This window comes from Myxine glutinosa, chromosome 3, assembly GCF_964187855.1.
Source record: "Myxine glutinosa chromosome 3, kmMyxGlut1.1, whole genome shotgun sequence".
In the NCBI taxonomy this organism is placed as follows: Eukaryota; Metazoa; Chordata; class Myxini; order Myxiniformes; family Myxinidae; genus Myxine; species Myxine glutinosa.
This window is the reverse complement of record NC_136263.1, coordinates 73,999,219-74,022,895: the sequence shown is the minus strand read 5'-3', so window position 1 is coordinate 74,022,895 and position 23,677 is coordinate 73,999,219. Positions and strand designations below refer to the sequence as shown.

General features: G+C 45.3%; 1 protein-coding gene across 4 annotated transcripts in view; it reads right to left on the bottom strand.

Annotated features, from left to right (window-relative positions):
* The window catches only part of MIS18BP1 (MIS18 binding protein 1), a 173,976-nt gene that overhangs the window by 8,584 nt on the left and 141,715 nt on the right, over positions 1 to 23,677 (bottom strand). For all 4 annotated transcript variants that reach the window (XM_068110579.2, XM_068110581.2, XM_068110580.2 and 1 more), the window contains 2 exons: positions 18,812 to 18,890; positions 7,921 to 7,984 (listed from right to left, as the gene is read on the bottom strand). In XM_068110579.2, coding sequence (XP_067966680.2) covers positions 7,921 to 7,984; positions 18,812 to 18,890 — 143 coding nt within the window. The remainder of the gene's footprint in view (positions 1 to 7,920; positions 7,985 to 18,811; positions 18,891 to 23,677) is intronic.

The window sequence follows — 23,677 nt, the reverse complement described above, 5'->3', positions numbered from 1 at the left end:
ACTGCTGCACTAGGGCAAACGTATACAGTACTTACCTTTGATGAGCAACTGTACTGTAAAGCCAAGATGTTGCAGTGGGCCAAACCAGACAAATGCAAAAACCTAGTGGTGATGCTTGGTGGTTTCCATATTCAAATGAATTTCACCAAGGTTATTGGACAGTACATGGCAGATTCCGGCTTGAAGGACATTCTGGTAGAAAGTGGTGTGTATGGCGAGAACACTGCACAGAACATCCTCAACGGGAAACAATGGAACCGCACAATCCGTGCCCACAAGCTTGTGTTTGAGGCATTATGGCGAATTCTGTGGCAGAAGATCCTACATTGGCTGAATGAAAATGAAGTACAGATTGATGCAGAAATCAATCAGGTATCAGAGGACCTTTCGAGAGCTTTCCAGCAGGCAGACGATGAGGCCATCTACAGTGCTCTGAGGCGTCTGGTGCCCAAGGCCTACCAGGTCAGTGCCCTAATAGAAGACATGGACAGGGAACACGAGGCAAATGCCACATTTGTATATTGGCGGCAATACATGCATCTTGTGAGCATCCTCCTGAGGTTCACCCGTGCCATCAGAGATGCCAAGTGGGAATTGTTCCTGACCACTTTTCGCGAGATGCTCCACTGGTTCGGAGCCTTTGACCGGCCAAATTACCTGCGATGGGGCAGTGTGTTCCTGGCAGATATGAATCAGCTGGGGCACACTGCGCCTGAGGTGTTGGCAGGTTTCAATGAAGGGGACTTCGGAGTGATGTTGTTGCTATGTTGGAACTAATATACTCCGCAAACAAGGCACTTCCATTCCAAATCCACACTACTTTCCTGAAATTCAAATGTTATAAAACATAAATTTTACATAAAGTCCCCCTCTAAAATAATACATCTTCAACTCATCAAGACTCTTTCACATACATGTGACCTATAGAATAGTAGTGCCTCATATATTTAGTATAAATGGAACATTTTAGAAGTGCCTCTGAATGAAATTGCAGTCTTATGGTCTCGCGCCACCAAATATTCTATGGCCATTTGGCAGCCATCTTGGATTTTCACTAAAGTGTGAAATTCAATTTTTATTAACACCTAATCACATAGAGTAAGTTAATTTGGACCTATCATGATGAGAAAAAGTCATACAACAATGATATTGGTTGGAATCTGGAAATATTGAAAATTGGCACGTTTTGTGATTTAGGGGGTAGGGGTAGCTGATCATGCATAAAACATATTTTCTGAGAACTTGGGTATATTCCTGAAGATTTGCTAATGAAGAGGAGGGATCTGGGCAAATTTTAAAACTATTTTGAAAGAAATTGACCAAAGAACAACTTCACAGTATGCAATTTAGTGATTTGGAAAAATCAAAATGAAGGCGTTTTTCAGGCATATTTTTGCCTTTTTGCTTCAATAAAACCACTTATAGATATGCCATGCACCCCAATTTGGGTGAGGATTGTTGTATGACTATATGTTATAAGGTCATAACCCTAGAGACCTTTAAGACAGCCAGATATAAGTTCTAGAGCTCAAATATTAGAAAACACCAAAAATGTAGGCGGCCATTTTGAAAAATGGCCACAAATCTGGTCCAAACCATTTCCCAAGCTGGCAACAAGACTTTTTGGGTTCCTAGAGGTCTGGGCTTTCAGAAAAACATTGTTGCCAGCTTGTAACATGAGTGTACCCCTACCACCTTTTCTAGGCCACTTTTGGGGATATGCCTCCAGACTATAAGGTGTACACAGAGGGAGCTGCAGATGGAGGAAATGTTGAGTTGGATCTTGGAGATGGCGTGAAGCTGGAAGGTGTGAAAACAATTTGTTACCTAGGAGACATGCTGAATGGAGAAGGTGGATCAGACTCGGCAACGGTTGCTCGAGTGAGATGTGCATGGAAGAAGTTTCGGGAACTGAGTGGCGTGCTGACGAGGAGGGGAGTGTCGTTGAAGCTGAAGGGAAAGGTGTATGCTGCATGTGTGAGAAGTGTTATGATTTATGGGAGTGAGACATGGGTAATGAACGTAGAGCAGCAACGAAGGCTGGAAAGGGTGGAAATGCGAATGGTTCGGTGGATGTGTGGAGTGTCGTTGAGAGAGAGGAAGACAAATGATGAATTGCGAAAGATGATGGGAATAGAGGCTGTGATGGATGCTGTGAAGAGAAACAGGTTGAGATGATTTTTTTTTTTTTTTTTTTTTTTTGTATACTGAATCGAGGCTCGTGAAAGAGCTAACATTTACTTCACAAACAAATCAACCAGACAAACAAAATATATAAAAAGAGGGAGCGATAAACAAGATGGGGAGAGAAGAGGAAGCACACAAACACAACATTTGAGAGCAGGGACATCGGGAGATGTGTGGGAGGGAGAGGGCTTGGGGGGAGGAGGCGTGGGAAGGGGAGGTGGGGGTGGGAGAAGTATAAAACACAAGGACACCAAGGACTTCCAGGAAAGAAGTTGGTATTTCAAAAAAGTGGATTTGGGGTGAAATTAGCAGGGGTAGAAAAGATCAAGGTTTTGGATGGGGGAAGATAAGAGATGGTGGTGAACAGCTGTTCTAAAGACCTGGAGGGTGGAGTGGGATTGAAGAGAGTGAGGGAGTTTGTTCCAGAGGCGAGAGAAAAGAGGAATGAAGGAGTGAAGGTGAGCAGAGAGTCTTGATTTTGGCAGTTTGACCATAAGAGGGTTGCAGGCAGATCTTGTGCGACCTGTAGGAATATTTGCGGGACAGAGCCCAGAGAGAGCTGGGGGGGCAAGGCCAGAGAGGAGTCGGTAGAAGATGGAAAGACCACCAACCTGCCTGCGGTGAGTGAGTGAGAGGCCCTTGGAGTTAGCTTCATCGCAGGAGATTCCAATGATTCTGAATGCTTTGGTTTCAACAGCGTGAAGACGAGCTAGGTGTGAGGCAGGAGCACCAGCCCAGAGGGGAGAGCAGTATTCCATTGAGCTGCGGATGAAAGCCTTGTATGTGGTGAGGAGCTCAGGTGTGCCAAGGAAGGACTTCGCACGACGGAGGATGCCCAGTCGGCGACTGGCTTTGGAGGCCAGATTTGAAATGTGGTTTTCCCAGGAAAGATCATGGCAGATAGTGAGACCCAAAAGCTTGAGTGACAGAACTTCTTGGAGAGGATTATTCAGAAAGAGTGATGGAAATGAATGAGAAGAGTGATGGAAATGAATGTAGAAGGAAGTAGAGGACGGGGAAGACCGAGAAAGACTTGGCTGAAGATGGTCGAAGAAGAAATGCGGGAAAGGGGGTTAACAAGGGGAGATGCAGAAAATAGGGCAAAATGGAGAAGATTGTCATGGGGACCGCAAGGCTAACCCCCGCTCTTGCAGGGAAAATGGCCTTAAAATGCCTGTTGTTGTGTTGTTGTATATATTTGGTCATGTGTTGAGGAAGGATGAAAGTGACTGGTTGAGAAGAGTGATGGAAATCAATGTAGAAGGAAGTAGAGGACGGGGAAGACCGAGAAAGACTTGGCTGAAGATGGTCGAAGAAGAAATGCGGGAAAGGGGGTTAACAAGGGGAGATGCAGAAAATAGGGCAAAATGGAGAAGATTGTCATGGGGACCGCAAGGCTAACCCCCGCTCTTGCAGGGAAAATGGCCTTAAAATGCCTGTTGTTGTGTTGTTGTATATATATATATATATATATATATATATATATATATATATATATATATATATATATATATATATATATATATATATATATATATATTTTTTTTTTACGTATTACTTCCCCAAATCCCGGTTACGGTGCACCTCAGAGTCTGGAGCGGGAACACGGCAGAAAGATTTGTATTTTTGAGTGTTCTAATAAACCATGGTAAAACCACACCAATGCACTTGTAGATCAAACAAGTAATTGTATTAATAACTCTCACATACACAATAATAACACTATTAAAGAAAGTACAATGAAAATGTCACTTGCATCAAATGAACAATACATATGATTTTACCATCATTCTCCAATGCTCTCAAAGCAACAAACTCACGAAACAACAAGTGGAATGTAACATTCCCTAAAGTCCGTGCACGGATCTCCACGCTGGTTGGAGCCGTGCAGAACGACGAGAGCAGGCAGGTATTGGCACGACGGCAAACGAGGAGTTATGAGGTGAGAGGTCGATATGGGAATTGAGCTGATATGGAAACCAACGGCAATCAACACGATGAGGTAGATATGGGAATCCCAACGACAAAACAAGATGCACCAAGCGGACAGCCTCTTCTTCTTTGAGGACAAAATGGCGTATAGGCCTGTAATGGAGGCGCTTGATTTCTCTCCCCCAATAACTCACTCTTGGTGATAAAACCTCTTGGTGATAAAACCTGAGACGCAGGTTTAATTGCACTCACAATATATGACGATGTCGCGGACAATCCCTTTCCCAGGAAGCCTCAACTCATTCGCGACCAATATCAAAAAAGTCTGCTCACAGCCTCAACGCGATTCACGGCTGTATCTCTCATGGCCGTCGCCTCTCTGCCCATCTCGACCTCTCTTCTTCCGGTTTCTTTGCCGCGTTTTCCTTTTTCCTTCACAAACATTTATTTTTACCTTTTACTAAAGTCATCTCCATTTCACACAAAAATCCTAACAACAATATTACCTGAAACTAAAATTATTCTCCAAGTATATAATAACAACAAAGGCGGAAGTGACGAATCCGTAACACTCCCCACATTCAAGGAAGAAAGTTTGAACATGGTGAAAACTTTCTTTCCAGACAAAAAGTATCTTTAACAACCAAAAGTAACACTCAGACCCATAAAACTACAAATCAAAACTATGGCTGATCAAGTCCCACAAGCAACAAAAATTCCAAACAACTCACAGGTTAATGTGAGTTAAATTAAAAATTCCTCAAGGTTAATTCAATCTGGATGAACCTCCTGCTGGATATATTTCATCTTAACAGGGTTCATCCAGAAGGGGTGTTGTTTCCCAGGAATGGCCGCCCCCACATCAATACCATGACATACACGACCAGGTACATCTGTGAACAAATGCGCAAAATCAGAAATTAGGTTGGATAATTGTCCTTGTTGTTCCCTTGTCAAATGACCTAATTTCTGGTCTAGGTTCCTTAACACTTCAGTATTCGTCAACCTGGGGCAAGCCTGGTCAACAATGCTATCGAACCTCACACTGGCCTCAATCTCTGGATTCTCTTGCACACCGACTACAGGTATGACAGGTGAGACAGGAGCCATTTTTTCCACAGGCTTCCTCTCATAATATTTCTTCAGTCGGTTAACGTGACACAAGCTGCCGCTTTTTCCGTTGGTCGGGAGTGGTCACCACATAATCCATTTCATTGACACTCCTTTTGATGGCATAGGGACGAAAATACCTAGCCTGTAGTGGCTGACCTGGAACTTGAAGCAACACTAGTACTCGGTCCTCAGGACTGAAATTTCTTATCTGAGAAGTTTTGTCATGTCCCACTTTCATTTTGTCTTGTGCTGCCTTCAAGTTTCCTCTCGCTACTTCACAGGCCTTAGCCAATCTGTGCCTAACCGTTGTCACATACTCTGACACAGTTGACTGCGACTCCTCTTGTAGCCACTGTTCCTTCACCAGTTTCAAAGGTCCTCAAACTGTGTGTCCAAACACAAGTTCAAAAGGACTGAATCCCAATGATTCCTGAACAGATTCCCTCGTCGCAAACAGCAATAAGGGAATTCCCTCATTCCAATCCTCGTCACATTCAAAGTAGTAAGTTCTGATCATATTCTTTAATGTCTGGTGAAACCTTTCCAAGGCCCCTTGGCTCTCGGGATGGTACATACTTGACCTCACTTGGTTCACTCCCAACAGGTGTACCACTTGCTGAAAAAGCTTTGACATGAAGTTGGAACCCTGATCAGACCGGATGACCTTAGGTAGGCCAACCAGGGTGAAAAATTTAATCGAGGCCTTCGCAATAACTGTCGCAGTAATTTTCCTAAGAGGCACCGCTGCTAGGAACCAAGTGGAAGCGCACATGATGGTCAGCATATACTGATGTCCAGCCTTACTTTCAGGTAAAGGACCTACACAGTCAATAATGACCCGGCTGAATGGTTCTTCAAAAGCTGGAATCGGTTTTAAAGGCACTGAAGGGATTTTCTGATTAGGTTTGCACACCAGCTGACAAGAATGACAAGATTTACAGAATTCCGCCACATCACGTCGCAATCCTGGTGTTATGGATTCGTCACTTCCGTTGTTGTGGTTTTCATCCACTGTAAACATTTTTGATTTCATGTACTATTAGTGTTGTCGTTTAAGGGAGATAGAGGTTACTATTTTCAAAAGGTAAATAAGTTAATGTTTTAAATGAAACCGGAACCGGACGACGAAGAAGAGGAGGAGGAGAGAGAGAAGGCGGAGCGAGTCGTCGGACAAGAAGCCTAGTTGCTTCAGGGTCCTGAGCGAACGTTGTCGAACGAGTCGCCAGTGAACTTTGGGTTTCCCGGGAAAGGGATTCCTGCGACAGAGTTGTTATCGCTGTGACAGATCAACCTGCGTGTCAGGTTTTGGCGGTTGAGTCCGAGGAGAATCATCGTCGGGCCGTTACGCCTCGAGAATGGGCCGTCGGCCATTTTGACTCCCGCGCTTTGCGCATTGAGCAAGGTCTTTGCTTCGCGTCAGCCGTTTTCACCGCATTCAGACGTTATCTGGTGTGTGTGTGTGTAACGTGGATTTTGAAGGTAAATCTGCGGTTCGCCGATTTGGAGCCGTGAAATGTCCATACCCGAGGGTGTGATTTCCCAGTTGCCTGGAGGGCGCCTTTGGATTTCCCAGTCGCCTTGAGGGCGCCTTTGCGCAGCTTTGGCCGCGTGACTGTGACTGTCATCCGAACGGGATTCTGGTCTCAATTAGACATCGTTCTGACGATCGCTGGAGCGGATCGACTTTGGCTTGAAGCCGGGATCGACTTTGGTTTGAAACCGGAATCAACTTTGGTTTGAAGCCGGGAAAGAGACATTGGGAATGTTCTTGTTTCACTCACTTGGAGCACAGTGAGTTATATATTACGAAACTGATGGTACCATCATAGGATATATATTGATTGTACTTTTGATTACTATTATTGTTGTACTGTTATTCTTGTGTGATCTTAATACAATATTTGTTTGTTGGTAACAATTGGTGTGGCTTCACCATTGATCTTTGACATACAGAATAACACATTTTTCTGTCGTGACTCCTCTCGGGGCTTGGAGGTACACCGTGACCGGTGGTTGGGGAGGAGCACGTAACAGAGATCGATTTGGGAATTGAGCCGATATGGAAAACAACGGCAATCAACACGATGAGGTCGATATGGGAATCCCAACGACAAAACAAGATGCACCAAGCGGACAGCCTCTTCTTCTTCGAGGACAAAATAGCGTATAGGCCTGTAATGGAGGCGCTTCATTTCTCTCCCCCAATAACTCACTCTTGGTGATAAAACCTGAGACGCAGGTTTAATTGCACTCACAATATATGACGATGTCGCGGACAATCCCTTTCCCGGGAAGCCTCAACTCATTCGCGACCAATATCAAAAAAGTCCCCTCACAGCCTCGACGCGATTCACGGCTGTATCTCTCATGGCCGTCGCCTCTCTGCCCATCTCGACCTCTCTTCTTCCGGTTTCTTTGCCACGTTTTCCTTTTTCCTTCACAAACATTTATTTTTACCTTTCACTAAAGTCATCTCCATTTCACACAAAAATCTTAACAACAATATTACCTGAAACAAAAAATATTCTACAAGTATATAATAACAACAAAGGCGGAAGTGACGCATCCGTAACAATATATATACATGTAGTTATATATTTATTGTAAAGGATAGTTATCCTTTACAATATGAATACTGAGCTGCAAATCTTTCGACATGTACGTACATATAGATTAGCTTATACTCACCTTTTGGCTGGAAAATATTGCAGTCAGTGTTGCATTTCTTAAACATTTGCCCTTTTTTGCGCACCTGTCCAAAAACAACCAAAAAAAAATAAATTATTTTCAATGTACTTACTGGCTTCATTAACTGGCAATAACACTTACTGGCAATACTGGCTTCATTTCCTGAACGTAATTTTCTTTATTAAAGTGTCGGACAGGCCATTCAATGAGATAGTTACTCATTTTTAGCTCACCTGGAACGAAGTTCAGGGGAGCTTATGCGATGGCGCGTCGTCCGTCCGTCAGTCCGTAAACACTTGCAACTTCTTCTCCAAAACCGCCTCAAGGAATTGAGACCAAACTTGGCACAAATTATATTTGTGGTGTTCTGACTAAAGTTTGTTCACGGCATTAAAAAAAATCCAGGTCTGAGGGGGTTTACCAGGTTCAAAGTGGATCCAGGTTTAACCCCCAAAATAGGATTTTGCTTTTTCCTCTGAAACTACACACAGTATTTCGATGAAACTTCACCGCAACCTTCACCACCCGTGATGTACCAAAGTTTGTTCATGGCACTAAGAAAATCGAAGTCTAAGGGGGTCTACGGGAGGTCAAAGTGGATCCAGGTTTGACCCCCCCGCCCCCCTCCCCAAAATAGGTATTTGCTTTCTTCTCAGAAACTACACACGCAATTTCGATGAAACTTCACCACAACCTTCACCACCCATGATGTACCAAAGTTTGTTCACAGCATTAGAAAAATTTGGGTCTGAGGAGGTATATGGGGTTGGGGGAGAGGGAGTGGGGTTGCCCCCCAAAATATGTATTTTTTTGTTTGTTTGTTTAAAGTCTTATGAATACATTAGTATGATTCTACATGCTGCCCTCTCTTCCAGCAACCATTGAAATTGGTTTAAAATACTGTTGCGGATCTCGGACGTCGGCTCTCCCCTAATCAAGGGAGGGTTAATCCCCTTGTCCTTTTATCTGGCCGACGCGAGTCCTGGAAGTTATACGCTCCTTCCGGTCGGTATTAGGTAGGGTTATTGGTCAACTTAGTCCTAATACCTAATTACTAACACCGACCGCAAAGCAGGGAAATAACTCCCGCCCGAACCACAGCTACCCGAATATGGCGGTTCCGATCGTGCCACGTTTACCCAATGAGAGAAAAGACGGATGCGATCGGATAAGAGGAAACCAGAAAGAACAGGGCAATTTATTAACAATTTACAAGAAGGAGAAGAGGAAACGAAAGAAATGTACAGGATAGGAAGAGGAAGAAGAAGCACACCAGGCAGCACACCTTAAACAGTCTTATTCTTAATACCCCAGGACAAACGGGCCCGTCTCACATACACACTCACACGGGGATTGTAGATGGTTGATGGTCACCAGCGCGTCCAGGCTCCAGCCCGGCTCCGGTCCAACGGACGAAACCCGGCAGGCAGCTTCGCGTGTAGTGGAACGCGAACGGACAATTATATAACAGGGGGAAGGCTGGTGTCTGAGCGGCGTATGTAATAGGTGCACGCTCGTGCCAAATGCCCCCTCTCTCCAATGTCCTGCTGCTTTAGCACAAGGATCCAACAAGAGTCCTTTCACAAGCGCGCTCTTCTAGTCAGTCCTTCAAATCACAGTAGTCCTCCAAGTCCTTCTTTAATCAGCGCCAGCGAGTAAGTCCTCTTTCACGAGCGCTGCCGTATAAGTCCTGTGAAAGGGCTTTGCGTTCGCGCTTTTATAACTCAAGCAGCGATTGCTCCGCGAGCCCAAAAGCCATGCCTATCAGGCGATCTTACCTCAGCCCTGGTTGGCTGGTGCTTGCTTACCGGCCACACCCTGATGGTGGGTTGACGTGGCCACACCTTCTTCCTGGCGTTCCGCCCCCTTTTTCCGGGCCTCACCTCATGGCTTATGGCGGAGGTGAGCAAGCTCACAGGCAGCTGAGGCTGCTGGCCGAGGCACGTAACAATTTGGGAGGGCCATGGGGCAGACTGGAGGGCGCGTAATGACGTCGCTTGGAGAGGGAGGCTGTAAAAATGAATGGAATGGGCCTACTTCTTATTTGATTGACACAACGCAGATTCAACTATTGGAAACACGGCCTTATCTAAACACATACTAATCAAATAACTGAAGTCTTATGGTGACATACGTGTTGCTTGTGGCCTAACTATGGGGTGCAACCTTTAAACCTTTAATGTCATATTTACAAGTGTGGGTTATCAAAACCGCAACACTGCACCCCCCCTTTTCCTAGGCTCGGCCCGAGCCGAAACAATAGGACTATCTTTTAATTAGTGTGACACTTAGGTGTGGTTACCCTCTACTTTTAACCTACTACCCTGAGTGCGACAGTTTTAACACTATATATGTCCCCCCTGCTGCGTTGCGTCCTATCAACTGACTCACGCCCACAATTAACTGAATTACGGAATGGTTCTCAAACTAAACATTTAAACCGGTGGGGAGCATTATTTACAAGACTACTATTATTTACACTACAACCCAGGACCTGTCTTTTGTGGGAAAAAGCAGAAAGAATTTGAAAATAGGAAAATGCCATTGCAATGCACTGCACTGATACACCATACCCATATGTACCAAATAAAATGCACCATAATAAAAAAATGCATGAAAAGCACCAAAAATGCACAACACAAACATTTCAAAGTTATGAATGATGTCTCCTGGGCTTCTCTGCTGGGCCGATGTATCTTGGCTTTTGGCTTCATCTTCTTACTTGATGTTACTTAATAAAAAGGGCACAAACCACGTCCGCTTTTTTATTTATGGCCAGCAGGGCTAACGTAGGTGGTCTATCTGCATGGCATTGATGCCACTTAAAACAGTGGTCCGCAAGCCAGATACTGCTGGCAGCAAAGGTCTGTCCCAGCAGAGATGCCAGGCCACAGAATGTGTGGTCCATAGATGCCAGGCCACAGAATGTGTGGTCCATAGATGCCAGGCCACAGAACGTGTGGTCCATAGGGTGTACCGGTGAAGGCAGGCATGCAGGCAGCAAGGGTGCAGGCAGCAAAAGTGCGGCCGCACAATTCAAGGTCACCTGCACACTCCCCTCGCACAAAAGACCATGGTCCAAGAGTGGGGAGGCAGACAAAGCAGAGGTTAGCGGGGGCAAGGGCACACATCAATGCAATGTAATGCAATATGAGGGGCGCGGGAGAGCGAGCTGAGAAAGCTCGTCCCTACTCGTCCGTCACCCCCCATGTCACCTGCTCTACCCTTGCCCTTCCCCATATTTACACAATTTACAACTTTACAAATTCGTCTCTACCCATCTTGTCTCCCATATCTCCCCTAAACCAAATTCGTCCCCAATCCCTCCCAAGAAGGAAGGGATGGAATACACACAATGTCCAACTCCGTCATGATGCGTCTTACCATCCAAACACTTGCAAAATCTGGTGTGGAGTCCTGTCACCTCGGTGAGTGGATGCGGATGGTGCGAAGAGATTTTCCCCTATCCTTCTAATTGACATTAACTCTTTACACTACCCGGGGTCTTGCCCTGCCAATCCATTGGCCACTTTTACACAATGCGGTTCTAAAAACCAATTCCCATTGACCATCCCTGTGGTGCTCTACCAATTTGGGGTCTCACTCCCCCCATTTTTCAATCTGTGCCCTGGCACAATTTCAGGGCTGGGTCGTGTGGCTCTCCTAGCAGGTCCTACGTACCTGCGCACCTCCGCCACTGAACGTCGCCACCTGAGCTTGCCTAGCTCCTCACTACCCTAACCTACCTGGGGAAGGCCCTCCCTGGCGCTTACCCCCTCGATGCCCTCTCTGGCATTGGGCTACCCGGGTCCTCTCCTGGGATCCTCGGGCCCCGCTGAACTCTACACAACACTACCTGGCTCCCAGAGCCTACCTGCGGCCTCACCTGGCCGACAGACTACCAGTGGCGGAGTGCTCAACCAACCATACTTACAAACAGGCTCACACGCCCAGCCATTCCATACAATTATGCACCCAACAAAACACTACTTTCCACTACCCGCACCACAGATGTCAATATCCAACCAAAATTTACCTACTCCCGCTACCTACTTTTAAACTACCCTCCCCGGGTATTCGTGAAGGGGTCCATCCTTCCCCCATTCACTCCTTTGCACCATACACTCCACGCCACTCATTCCACACACCATTTACTCCACACCATGTATTCCACACAACCATTCTCCACTTGCATCCTATGCAAGTCATTCACTCAACACCATTACACTCGTCCACAATACCCTCACAATACATCACTTCTCCAAACCATTGCCTCATTCGCTCAGATTTTCCCACGCTCCAATTCCTCATTTCAACATGCTCACCAGCAAGACTCTCATTCAATTCCTCATTTATAATAAACTACACCACAAACACACTGCATCATTTAACTAACTACTGCCCCTCTAAAACTCGTGCTTTCCCTGTCATCCCTTTATACTACTGCACAGTGCACATTCCTCGTCATTATCATCCATCTAATCTCTCTACGTCCCCACTTCTTGTACAAAAGTCTCTACTTAAATATAATGTCCCCGAAAGTCATTTCTAGATCCTAAACATTATCCAAGCCCTCCCTGGCTAGTTGTCACCGCCAAACCCCATAATCCTATAGCTCCTTTGCCCCAAAAAATGAGGGATGGTCCTTTGCCCCCAAAAATGAGGGATGGTAGAGCTACCATCCCTCTACATCACTATCGCCATTACTATCAGTTGTCCACTATTCTCAAGCCTCTCGGTGCGCCATAATACATTTTCGTCACAGCTCGGCTTCGAAAAACAGAGCAATGCATACTGGTGGTTTGGTCTACTGTTGGTTGGGTCCGTCCGGCATTTTCGATTCTGGGGAGGAGGCATACTCGGGCCGAGGTTCCAAGGTCCATCTCGGCGCGGAGCCTTGCGGTCTCCGGCCCGATAACCCAACTTCCCCCGGTCGGAGCACCGTCCCCGCCAGGGGGCGAAGGTCCGACCTGGCCTTTCTCCCCTGGAATCGTGCCGCTTGCCGCTACGACGCGGCACCGACCATACAGGGTGGAGCCCGGCACGAATCGTGCACGGCGCTCCTTGCGAGAGTGCCGCCGCAACGATCTCCGCCGCCCCCGCAACACACAAAGAACACCACACCCCGAGAGCCAGCGTCGGCTATCCGTCAGCCGGACTGCTGCCCCGGTCAGGTTGATGCTCGAGTCGCATTTTCGCATCCACACCTCGCGACCCTTTCTTTACTCACACATCCCGGCGCTCCAGCGCCTCCCATACATCCCACGCATTCTACTACTGCACTTGCTCGTGCATTCTCTCTCGTTCCACACTCGGGTGCACACCACTCATTCCTTCCACACACTCCATTACGCACTCCTCTCGTGCACCTTTTTGCGCACTCTCCTCCGGTACACGTACTCCGTACCACTCATGGGGGTGCATTCTTGCACATACCCACTCACCCGCTCCGGTGTGCATCCCCACACACGCTCCTCATCCATCTCCGGTGTGCATCCTCGCACACTCTCTCCATCCATCTCACTCTCTGTATCACACTCACTCTCACATATACACTTCATTGTGCATTCTCCCTCACTTTCACACTCTGTCGTGCATCCTTCCTCGCACTCTGTAATACACTCGCGCTTCGGCGCGCATTGTTTTCTCACACGCGCGCCATTCTCTTTCATACACCTCTCCACGGACCTTCCACAAACGCCCAGGTGCCGCCGGGATCCCAAGCGCGCGAAAAATCTTTTCACGCCATATACGGCCCGGCTTACCTTTGGGATCCTTTTCTCCTCTCGCACCTGCAAACTTTTATTGGAATTAGGCAGCACGACATCATGATGCGAACACGGACTTTGGGCATATTCCATTTCTTCCTCCCGCGATTGCTCTTCTAAGTCCGCTGTCTTCTTAGTCCCAATTTCCACTATTTCTTCTTTTTCCTTATTAAGCTCGACGACCGCTGGCACACATAACATCAAATTTTCCAATTCAAAGGGTCGTCGGCTTTTCTATTCCCCATGTCGCGATTTCTATACCAGTCCACGTGACTTCACTTTGCTCCAACTCGCTTTCCCCGCGCTTCTCAAGTCGTGCTACCCCATCGCATACCAATGTGCCTTTCTCGCTCGGCTTGCTCCCAAAGTTCTCCCCTATTGTTTTTATGTCCCGGGTGAATTTGTCCATTTCCTCTTTCAGCATCGCGGTGAATTGCGTCATGAAGGCCTGTACATCTATCACCCCCATTTGCGCAGCGGGCGCGGCCCTCGTCGCCATGTGCGAGGTGCCGCCATTTTGTGCGCCTGCAACCCCCACTGCCACACCCTCATTCTTTTCCTCCTCCATCTCTCCCAATTGTCCCCCTTCTTCCCGGGGGTCCTGGGTTGCCTCTAGCTCCTCTTCATCTACCCCCACCGGCATCCGATCGCCTTGGCTATCCATGGCACGATTCAAAATTTAGATGTTATATAAAATTTCGGCCGCTCGTAATTTGGACCAAATTTAGTCCAAAATATAAAAAAATTGGTTCGGGTCCAACTCCCACTCCCCGACACCAATTGTTGCAGCCAATATGCACAATTGATGTCCAAAATTTGGTCTAAAAAATTTAGTCCCAGGTTCCAAATCCCCACTCCTGACTACCAATTGTTGCGGATCTCGGACGTCGGCTCTCCCCTTATCAAGGGGGGGGGGGGGTTAATCCCCTTGTCCTTTTATCTGGCCTACGCGAGTCCTGGAAGTTATACGCTCCTTCCGGTCGGTATTAGGTAGGGTTATTGGTCAACGTAGTCCTAATACCTAATTACTAACACCGACCGCGAAGCAGGGAAATAACTCCCGCCCGAACCACGGCGTTAGTGGACACGCCGAGCGAAGCGAGCCGCGATTCGGGCCGTTAACAATGACTAGACCCGATTATGGCGGTTCCTATCGTGCCACGTTTACCCAATGAGAGAAAAGACGGATGCGATCGGATAAGAGGAAACCAGAAAGAACATGGCAATTTATTAACAATTTACAAGAAGGAGAAGAGGAAACGAAAGAAATGTACAGGATAGGAAGAGGAAGAAGAAGCACACAGGGCAGCCTTAAACAGTCTTATTCTTAATACCCCAGGACAAACGGGCCCGTATCACATACACACTCACACGGGGATTGTAGATGGTTGATGGTCACCAGCGCGGCCAGGCTCCAGCCCGGCTCCGGTCCAATGGACGAAACCCGGCAGGCAGCTTCGCGTGTAGTGGAACGCGAATGGACAATTATATAACGGGGGGGAGGCTGGTGTCCTAGCGGTGTATGTAATAAGTGCACGCTCGTGCCAAACACCCCCTCTCTCCAATGTCCTGCTGCTTTAGCACAAGGTTCCAACAAGAGTCCTTTCACAAGCGCGCTCTTCTAGTCAGTCCTTCAAATCACAGTAGTCCTCCAAGTCCTTCTTTAATCAGCGCCAGCGAGTAAGTCCTCTTTCACGAGCGCTGCCGTATAAGTCCTGTGAAAGGGCTTTGCGTTCGTGCTTTTATAACTCAAGCTGCGATTGCTCCGCGAGCCCAAAAGCCACGCCTATCAGGCGATCTTACCTCAGCCCTGGTTGGCTGGTGCTTGCTTACCGGCCACGCCCTGATGGTGGGTTGACGTGGCCACACCTTCTTCCTGGCGTTCCGCCCCCTTTTTCCGGGCCTCACCTCGTGGCTTATGGCGGCGTTGAGCAACCTCACAAGCAGCTGTGGCTGCGGCTGCTGGCCAAGGCGCGTAACAATTTGGGAGGGCCATGGGGCAGACTGGAGGGCGCGTAATGGCGTCGCTTGGAGAGGGAGGCTGTAAAAATGAATGGAATGGGCCTACTTCTTATTTGATTGGCACAACGCAGATTCAACTATTGGAAACACGGCCTCATCTAAACACATACTAATGAAATAACTGAAGTCTTATGGTGACCTACGTGTTGCTTGTGGCCTAACTATGGGGTGCAACCTTTAACCCTTTAATGTCATATTTACAAGTGTGGGTTCTCAAAACCGCAACAATACCTTTCGTCAGTGCAGTATACTGTTTATTCTACCAAGTGAGCGCCAGGGGTATTGCCCCAATGTTAATTAGCAAGATAGTGATGATTAAACTACTTGATGTGGTGATATAGTTCTGGCACAATTTTAAAAAACAACAAGCATTCTGAGTGTTGCGCTGCAATACATGTCCCCTACTGGCAGTCTGTCGTCCCGAAAACTGTTGGGGAAATTACCAAGGGTTATTTACCCACAGGTTCTGAATCGTTCTCAATCGCTAATTACCTCAGGACGGGCTCACATGTGATTCGCACTCGGGACTTCGATTTATACACCTTGCAGTCAGGTCAGCAGAAGCACAAGAAAATAAGTTGTTGATAAAGAACCTTTCGAGTCGCTAAATATCAGTAATTTATTATATTTTCCGGTTCACGATCAATGATCGATGTGTATATATATATATGTTGCTCGGCTTGGCTCCGCCCCTCCCGAAAGCGCGCGCTGTGTCGCGCTTTTGACGTTCGCAGACGAGGCTGAGGGCACGCGGTGCGGCTTGAGGAGAACTCTAGAATAAACAAAGTGCCATAACTTTGTCAAAAATGATCGAAACGTCGTGAAGTTCGAACCTGATCTGTAACTTATCATGAGGAAACCATGTACCAAGTTTGAAATCATTAGCGTTACGAGTTTAGAAAAAAAGTCCGGAAAACTGTTCTTTGCGTGACGGACTGACAGACTGACAGACTGACGGACGGAGGGACGGCGTGCAAACCTATAGTCCCCTCCGGTGTACACTGGTAGGGGACTAATAAGAGGTTCAAATGGCCCAATAACTAGCACTGGTGGGCCGCAGATTAGCACAGTCACAGGATCCCTCAAATGAGCAGAATCCTCTTCCTCTTTAACAGCCGCCATTATTCCACCTTTATTGTGGGGTCGGCTGGGAGAAGCTTGGCCCGAGTCTTCACGAACCGGCTGGCCAGGCTTGACGTTGGACTCGTTAAGGCAGGAATTTGTAATTTGGCCATGGTGCCAGTGATACCTTGCGACATGGGATCTTTAACGTCCACCAACGAATGCTGGCAGATGGGACGCACATTTAACATCCATCCGAGGGACGGCACACACATTGATGAATCACCCTGTGTGTGGAAAAATCGGGCTGACAGTTTATAGTTGGGTCTGGAATCAAAACCAGAGGCAAGTGTGCATACCTCTAGGCCCATCCTCTCAGCCCCTCAAATGAGCGGAATAAATAAGCAAAAATAAACAGAACTAGAACTGGCGCTTATAACTGTGAGCATTTATTCTGGATCGACGCCCGTTTCAATGACGATGCCATCCTACGACTATGCCATCCCACACCACCCATTCGAATGGCTATGCCATCCCATGCTGCAGGTTCCAATTACGATGCCAACTTATGATGATGCCATCCTATTCTGCCTGTTTCAATGCTGATACCACCCTGTAATGATACTGTCCCTCGCTGCCCATTCCAATGATGATGCCATTCTATTACATAATTTTTTATCAAACTATATTTTTCATGGTTGTTGATTCCAAGAACTGCCACTTATAATTGTGAGCAGTGATTTCTATGGGCGTACTTACAAAACTGCCAGCCACAAGGAATATTAACAGGTATGACATCATAATCCACATGGTATGGTGGCCATATTGGATTGAAGGAAAACATTTTAAAATATTTCTCTGAAACCACTTTACCAATTGATGTGAAGCTTTAAATACATCATCCGTTAGCCTAGGGGAAAAGGGTTTGATAAAAAGGATGTCATTGGTCACATGGTTTGGCAGCCGTATTGGATTGAACGAAAACCTCAAAAAAAAATTCTTCTCTTGAAATGCTTCATCGATCGATGCAAACTTCATATATACATGTATGATCGACCAGCTATGGGGAACACAGTCTGAAAATGCCAACGTCATTGGTCACGTGGTCTGGCAGCCAATTTGGATTGAAAGTAAAACTTGCCAGTAACAAAAACCTTCTCCCAGACTGCTGAACCAATGGATGCAAAGCTTTATATATATGTCATGCACTAACCACGGGGATAAATGTTTGATAACTAAAACGTCAGGGGATAAGTGGTTTGGCAGACATATTCGATTGAACAAAAACATGAAAGCCAATTCCTTCTTCTGAACCGTTTAATCCATTGATGCAAAACTTCATATAAATGATCGACAAGCCATGTGGAATAAACGTTGAAAATTAAAATAGCATCGGTCAGGTGGCCTGGCAGCAGTGTTGGATTGAAGATTTTAAAAAACCTTTTTAAATCTTCTTTTGAAGAGTTGGAAAATCTTCATACATTATATTGATTTTTTCAGCCATTTTTGAAAAAAATATGGCTGCCATGTCACATCACTGATGACGTCATCAATTTACTTCTCTCGACAAACTTCTTAGTAGATCACCCTCAAATTTTTTCGTATTAATCGGATAAGAAATTCGACCAATCAAATTATGATGGTATAATTAGGGCACTGATGACGTCATTGTTAACAAATGTTGTACCCCATGCGGAGTAACTCACCTTTTCCTAGTTTAATATTTTTTCCATTGAGCGGTTTCAGAGATGTCCAAAGTTTTTTATTTTTTCTTCCAACATGGCTGCCATACCACATCACCTATGACGTCATAGTTACCATTAAAAAAATTTCCATGGGTATGTTGAAAGTTTCATTCCAATCGCTCAAGTGGGTTTGAAAACAAAACAAATTTAATAGCGACTAAAGATGAAAAAGTAAGGGGGGGAAAATTGGTACCAAAATAAGAGAGTAACCTTCGGTACCTTAATAAACGAGCAAAATAAGGAAATAAAGTGGTGGATAAGAAAAAAGGAGGAGGGGACAACCTTGAGGCTTACCAGCTTTGAATTGATGGTACCCCATTGGGAACAAGTTTTGCGATTCTCAAGGCGATACACATAATGGTCAGTCACCTTCCTGCGCACACAGAAGAACTTTAAATCCCAAAACTGCATGCACTTCATACATCGAGTTTCAAATGCTATCAAATTGTGAAGTAGCATACAACAGAATATGTGGAGTTGACAACACAATATGAAGATATGACAACACAAAATAAAAAACAACACAATATGAAGCAGTTGCTTCAATTGTGAGAAATATTTTAGTAAAATGATGCTTTACAGGAAATAAATTGGATTATAGATTCTACATATCTAGATTGATTTGGTAAAAGGACGTCAAAATGCACTCCACAGCAAATTGGTCAAGTCTAAAAAATATTTTTAAACTGTTTAAATACTTATGGATATACCATATATTTTGGCATATAATTCGATGTGGAGTACTCGATGTGGAGTATAATGGAGTATAATTCGATGTGGAGTATAAGTTGAATTGGCTCATTTTTCCTTTTTACCTATGCCACCTAAGGTGGATGGAGGTTATGTTTTCACCCCTGTCTCTCTGTGTCTGTCTGTAAGCAGGATATCTCACAACATTATAAACGGATTCGGATGAAATTTGGTGGACACATTGGGTGTGTGACAAGCACGAATTGATTAGATTTTGGTGAAGATCTGGTTACTATAATTTTAAAGTGATTCTTCACCATTAAAGATTTGGCCCAAAAACGATATATAGGTTATCTAAAAAAGTTATGGACGGATTTGGAAGAAACTTGGGAGACAGGTTGGGTGTTTGAGAAGGACTAATCGATTTGATTTTGGTGAAGATCTGGATCCGAGAATATTTGAATTCTTCAAGTGATGCTTCATCATTGGGAGATGGGTCCAAAAACGATATATAGCATGATATTTCAAAAAGTTGTGGACGGTCGACAAAACTTGGTGGATGATTTGGGTAGGTGATAAGAACAAGCCGATTAGATTTTGGTTAAAGGGGAATCCAAACGCTCAGACCACCTCGACGCTCATCTATCCCTTGATACCCTACAAAATAGATTTGATGTGTCTATTTGTGATTTGCAATTTATAAAGTCGGTAATTTTGCAATTAAAAGTCTAAATCTTATTCTTCATGATTAGCTGTGACGTAGAACCAGGATAGTATTGTTTACGAGTTACATATCAGTAAGATTTAATACAAACAGTGATTAATTTTCGAATTTCTACAAACATGCAGGGTCGATGCGTCCTTGGTGGTTTTAGTAATACAAATCCGAGATGGTTTCATGCTACACCAATGGCCGAAAGATCCGAGCTTTGCCATAAATTGGACGAGGTTTGTCCTAAATATCCGAGTGTGGATCGGGTCGACAAATGTTTGCCTTGTACTTGGGACATTTTACAGAGCACTGTTATGCAGCAACAGAGATGGCTAATATATTGTGGTTATCCGCCACTGGTGTTGGGCTAGCGGCTAGGGTGCCGGCTTAGGATTCTAGGATCCTGGGTTCGAATTCCCGGTCGATCGCTCAATTAACGCCAGGGGGGTTGACTCAGCCTGTCATCCTTCCGAGGTCGGCTAATTGAGTACCAGTTCACTGGTAATTCCCTGTTTGTCGTTAAAGGCGGCAAAAAGGGTTGGCGTCAGGAAGGGCATCCGGCCGTAAAACATTGCTTCAAAAAGGGGACCGAAAAACAACAACAACCACGGTTCCCGAAAAAGGCCAACCCCCGCTTTGCGGGGAAAAATGGCCTCTAAAGGTGGTTATATATTATATATATCCGCCACGATTGAAAGGATGCCATCCTCACGATCAAGAGGAAGAATCAGTCATCGCAAAGCGCCGTCACTCACAACTGAAAGACCATCCAGCACCACTTCCGCCTCCGCAAACCCCCATCAACCATCATCCGAGCTAACAATATCCATGACCACCCCCACACCTCCTCACCCTCCCACACAATCCTTTCTTGATTTGTCATCCTTATTTCGTACATATTTCTTATGAAATAATATAACTGATTTATCAATTAACACAAAATCCCTGATAAACCATCAATTTAATGGAAAAACAAAACCCACCAATCCAATCTGTATGTAGTGAACATGCGACCGGTGTTTTAATCTTCACTTCAAACATACTGTAACACTGCCATCTTGACTAACACCATTTTCGTCTGAATCGCTCGCACAAGGCTCGAAACGATAAGGCTCCGTAATTCCCCCGAAAGTGTTCCATCACCAATTTTATCTCCAAGAGTTTCTTCACAATCCCACTGATCAGTTTCAACATACCGACAACCTTTAGAGTTGCTAATGATGGCGGAATCAGTTTTGGAATCCGAGCTTGACATGCACGGTTTTTTTTTTTTTTTTTTTTTTTTTTTTTTTTGTATACAATATCGAGGCTCGTGAAAGAGCGAACATTAATCACATGAACACACAGAAAGACAAACCGACACATAAAACATATAACATAGGGAGCGGTAGACAAGATGGGGAGAGAGGGGGAAGGACACAAACACAACATTTGAGAGCAGGGACCGAGAGACATGGAGACATCGAGAGATCTGAGAGAGGGCGAGGGCTTTGGGGGGGGGGGGGGGGGCGTGGGAAGGGGGCAAACTGATTTGCCCCAATTTGCACAGGTTCTGTGTAAAACTGAGATTTGGATCAAGGCGAGTTCACTGTGTTACGTCACTGGCAAAATCGAAAATCGACACACTAGAGCTTTTTTAGACACTGATTGGCAAGAAAAATTTAAAAATCTTTCCCTTCAAATTATACCATGATTAATGATTTTCAATGGTTTTCAGAAAAAAAAAGAAGCGTTTGGTCCTTTAAACCTTAAAAACCCTTTTAAAACTAGAGGTTCCAGGGAACCTGAACTCAACTGGTCCATATCAATATGGTTAGAATATGCATAATAGAACCACAAACTATATAGTTTATATGTGCTAATGAGGTACAGTAACGTTGAAGGTATCTCATGTTTAAACAGGAAACTCGAAAAAATTGAGTTTTAAGTGAGGCATGAAAAGTAAAACTACAATTACTTTTCTCAGATTTCAGACTTGAATTTATTTAGAAAGACTTGGTCAAACAATATACATGTATGGTTGACATGTATGTATGTTGTTGTTGTATGGATTGACAGGATATTGTTTCATCAAATTTGATCAGTATTTGTGACTTTTAGAGCTTGGACGTCGTCCAAACTGATGTTTATGGGTCAAGTCATGTCATAGGTCATGACGACGTCATTTTTCGGACATCGTTCGGAGCTACAAAGCCCTCCATAACCTGGCCCCATCCTACCTGGCTGACCTCCTCTTCAGACACACTCCCACCCGCAACCTCCGCTCTGCTGGTACCAACCTCCTGACCCCCCCCCCCCCCCATCCGGACCAAATTCAGATCCTGGGGGGACAGGGCCTTCTCCATCGCTGCTCCCACCCTCTGGAACTCACTACCTCACACCATCAGAGACTCCTCCTCATTCACCACATTCAAAACATCACTCAAGACCCACCTGTTCAGCACTGCATTCAACATTCAACCCACAGCATTTAACCCCTGACTATCACTTCTCCTTCTCCCTCCTTTTGCTTTAAATATTTCCCTATTGATTCTTGTCTTTTTGCAATTGTTGTTTTCATGTTTTGTTATGCATTATGTTTTGCACTCTGTCAAAGCGCCTTTGGGCTTCATGAAAAGCGCTATACAAAATAAATGAATTATTATATTATTATTATCGTCAAAACCGGTAATATATGTGTTGAGGTTTGTTACATACTGTCTACACACCAAGTTTCAGCCTTCTAGCTACATTAGGAAGTACCAGATTGACAAAAATTGATTTTTCAATGTGGCCACCCAAATGCAATCCCAAACTAGTTTATGTCTTAAAGATGCTGCATAACAAGTTTCATCAAATTTGATCGATATTTGTGACTTTTAGAGCGTAGATGTAGAATTGTTTACAGACGACAGACAGACAGACAGACAGACAGACAGACGACAGACGGACGACGGACACTGGGTGTCGACAAAAACTCAGCTGGACATAGTCCAGTTGAGTTTAAAAAACCCTTTGAGGTCCAGATGCAAATTCGGTCTACCAGTGGGATACAAAGTGTGACCTGTTCAGCCTGGCAGAGGTATCCATTCTACTGAGTACCATCCTAGTTCTTTCCTTCATTAATAGATAAATCAACTTGAAGTAAAAGAAGAGGCCAGGACTTCCAGGAAAAGAGTATCGACTTGCTTGCCAAAAATATGGTACTGTGGTGGATGGAGAGATTTTAGTGTGTGAATATAACTACAACAACAACAACATGCATTTTAAGGCCATTTTCCCTGCGAGAGCGAGGGTTAGCCTTGCGGTCCCCATGACAATCTTCTCCATTTTGCCCTATTTTCTGCATCTCTCCTTGTTAACCCCCTTGCCCGCATTTCTTCTTCCACCATCTTTAGCCAAGTCTTTCTCGGTCTTCCCCGCCTTCTACTTCCTTCTACATTCATTTCCATCACTCTTCTCAACCAGTCACTTTCATCCTTCCTCAACACATGACCAAACCATCTCAACCTGTTCCTCTTCACAGCATCAATCACAGGCTCTATTCCCATCATCTTTCGCAATTCATCATTTGTCTTCCTCTCTCTCAACGATACTCCACACATCCACCGAACCAATCGCATTTCCACCCTTTCCAGCCTTCGTTGCTGCTCTACATTCATGACCCATGTCTCGCTCCCATAAATCATAACACTTCTCACACATGCAGCATACACCTTTCCCTTCACTCCTTCAGCTTCAACGACACTCCCCTCCTCATCAGCACGTCACTCAGTTCC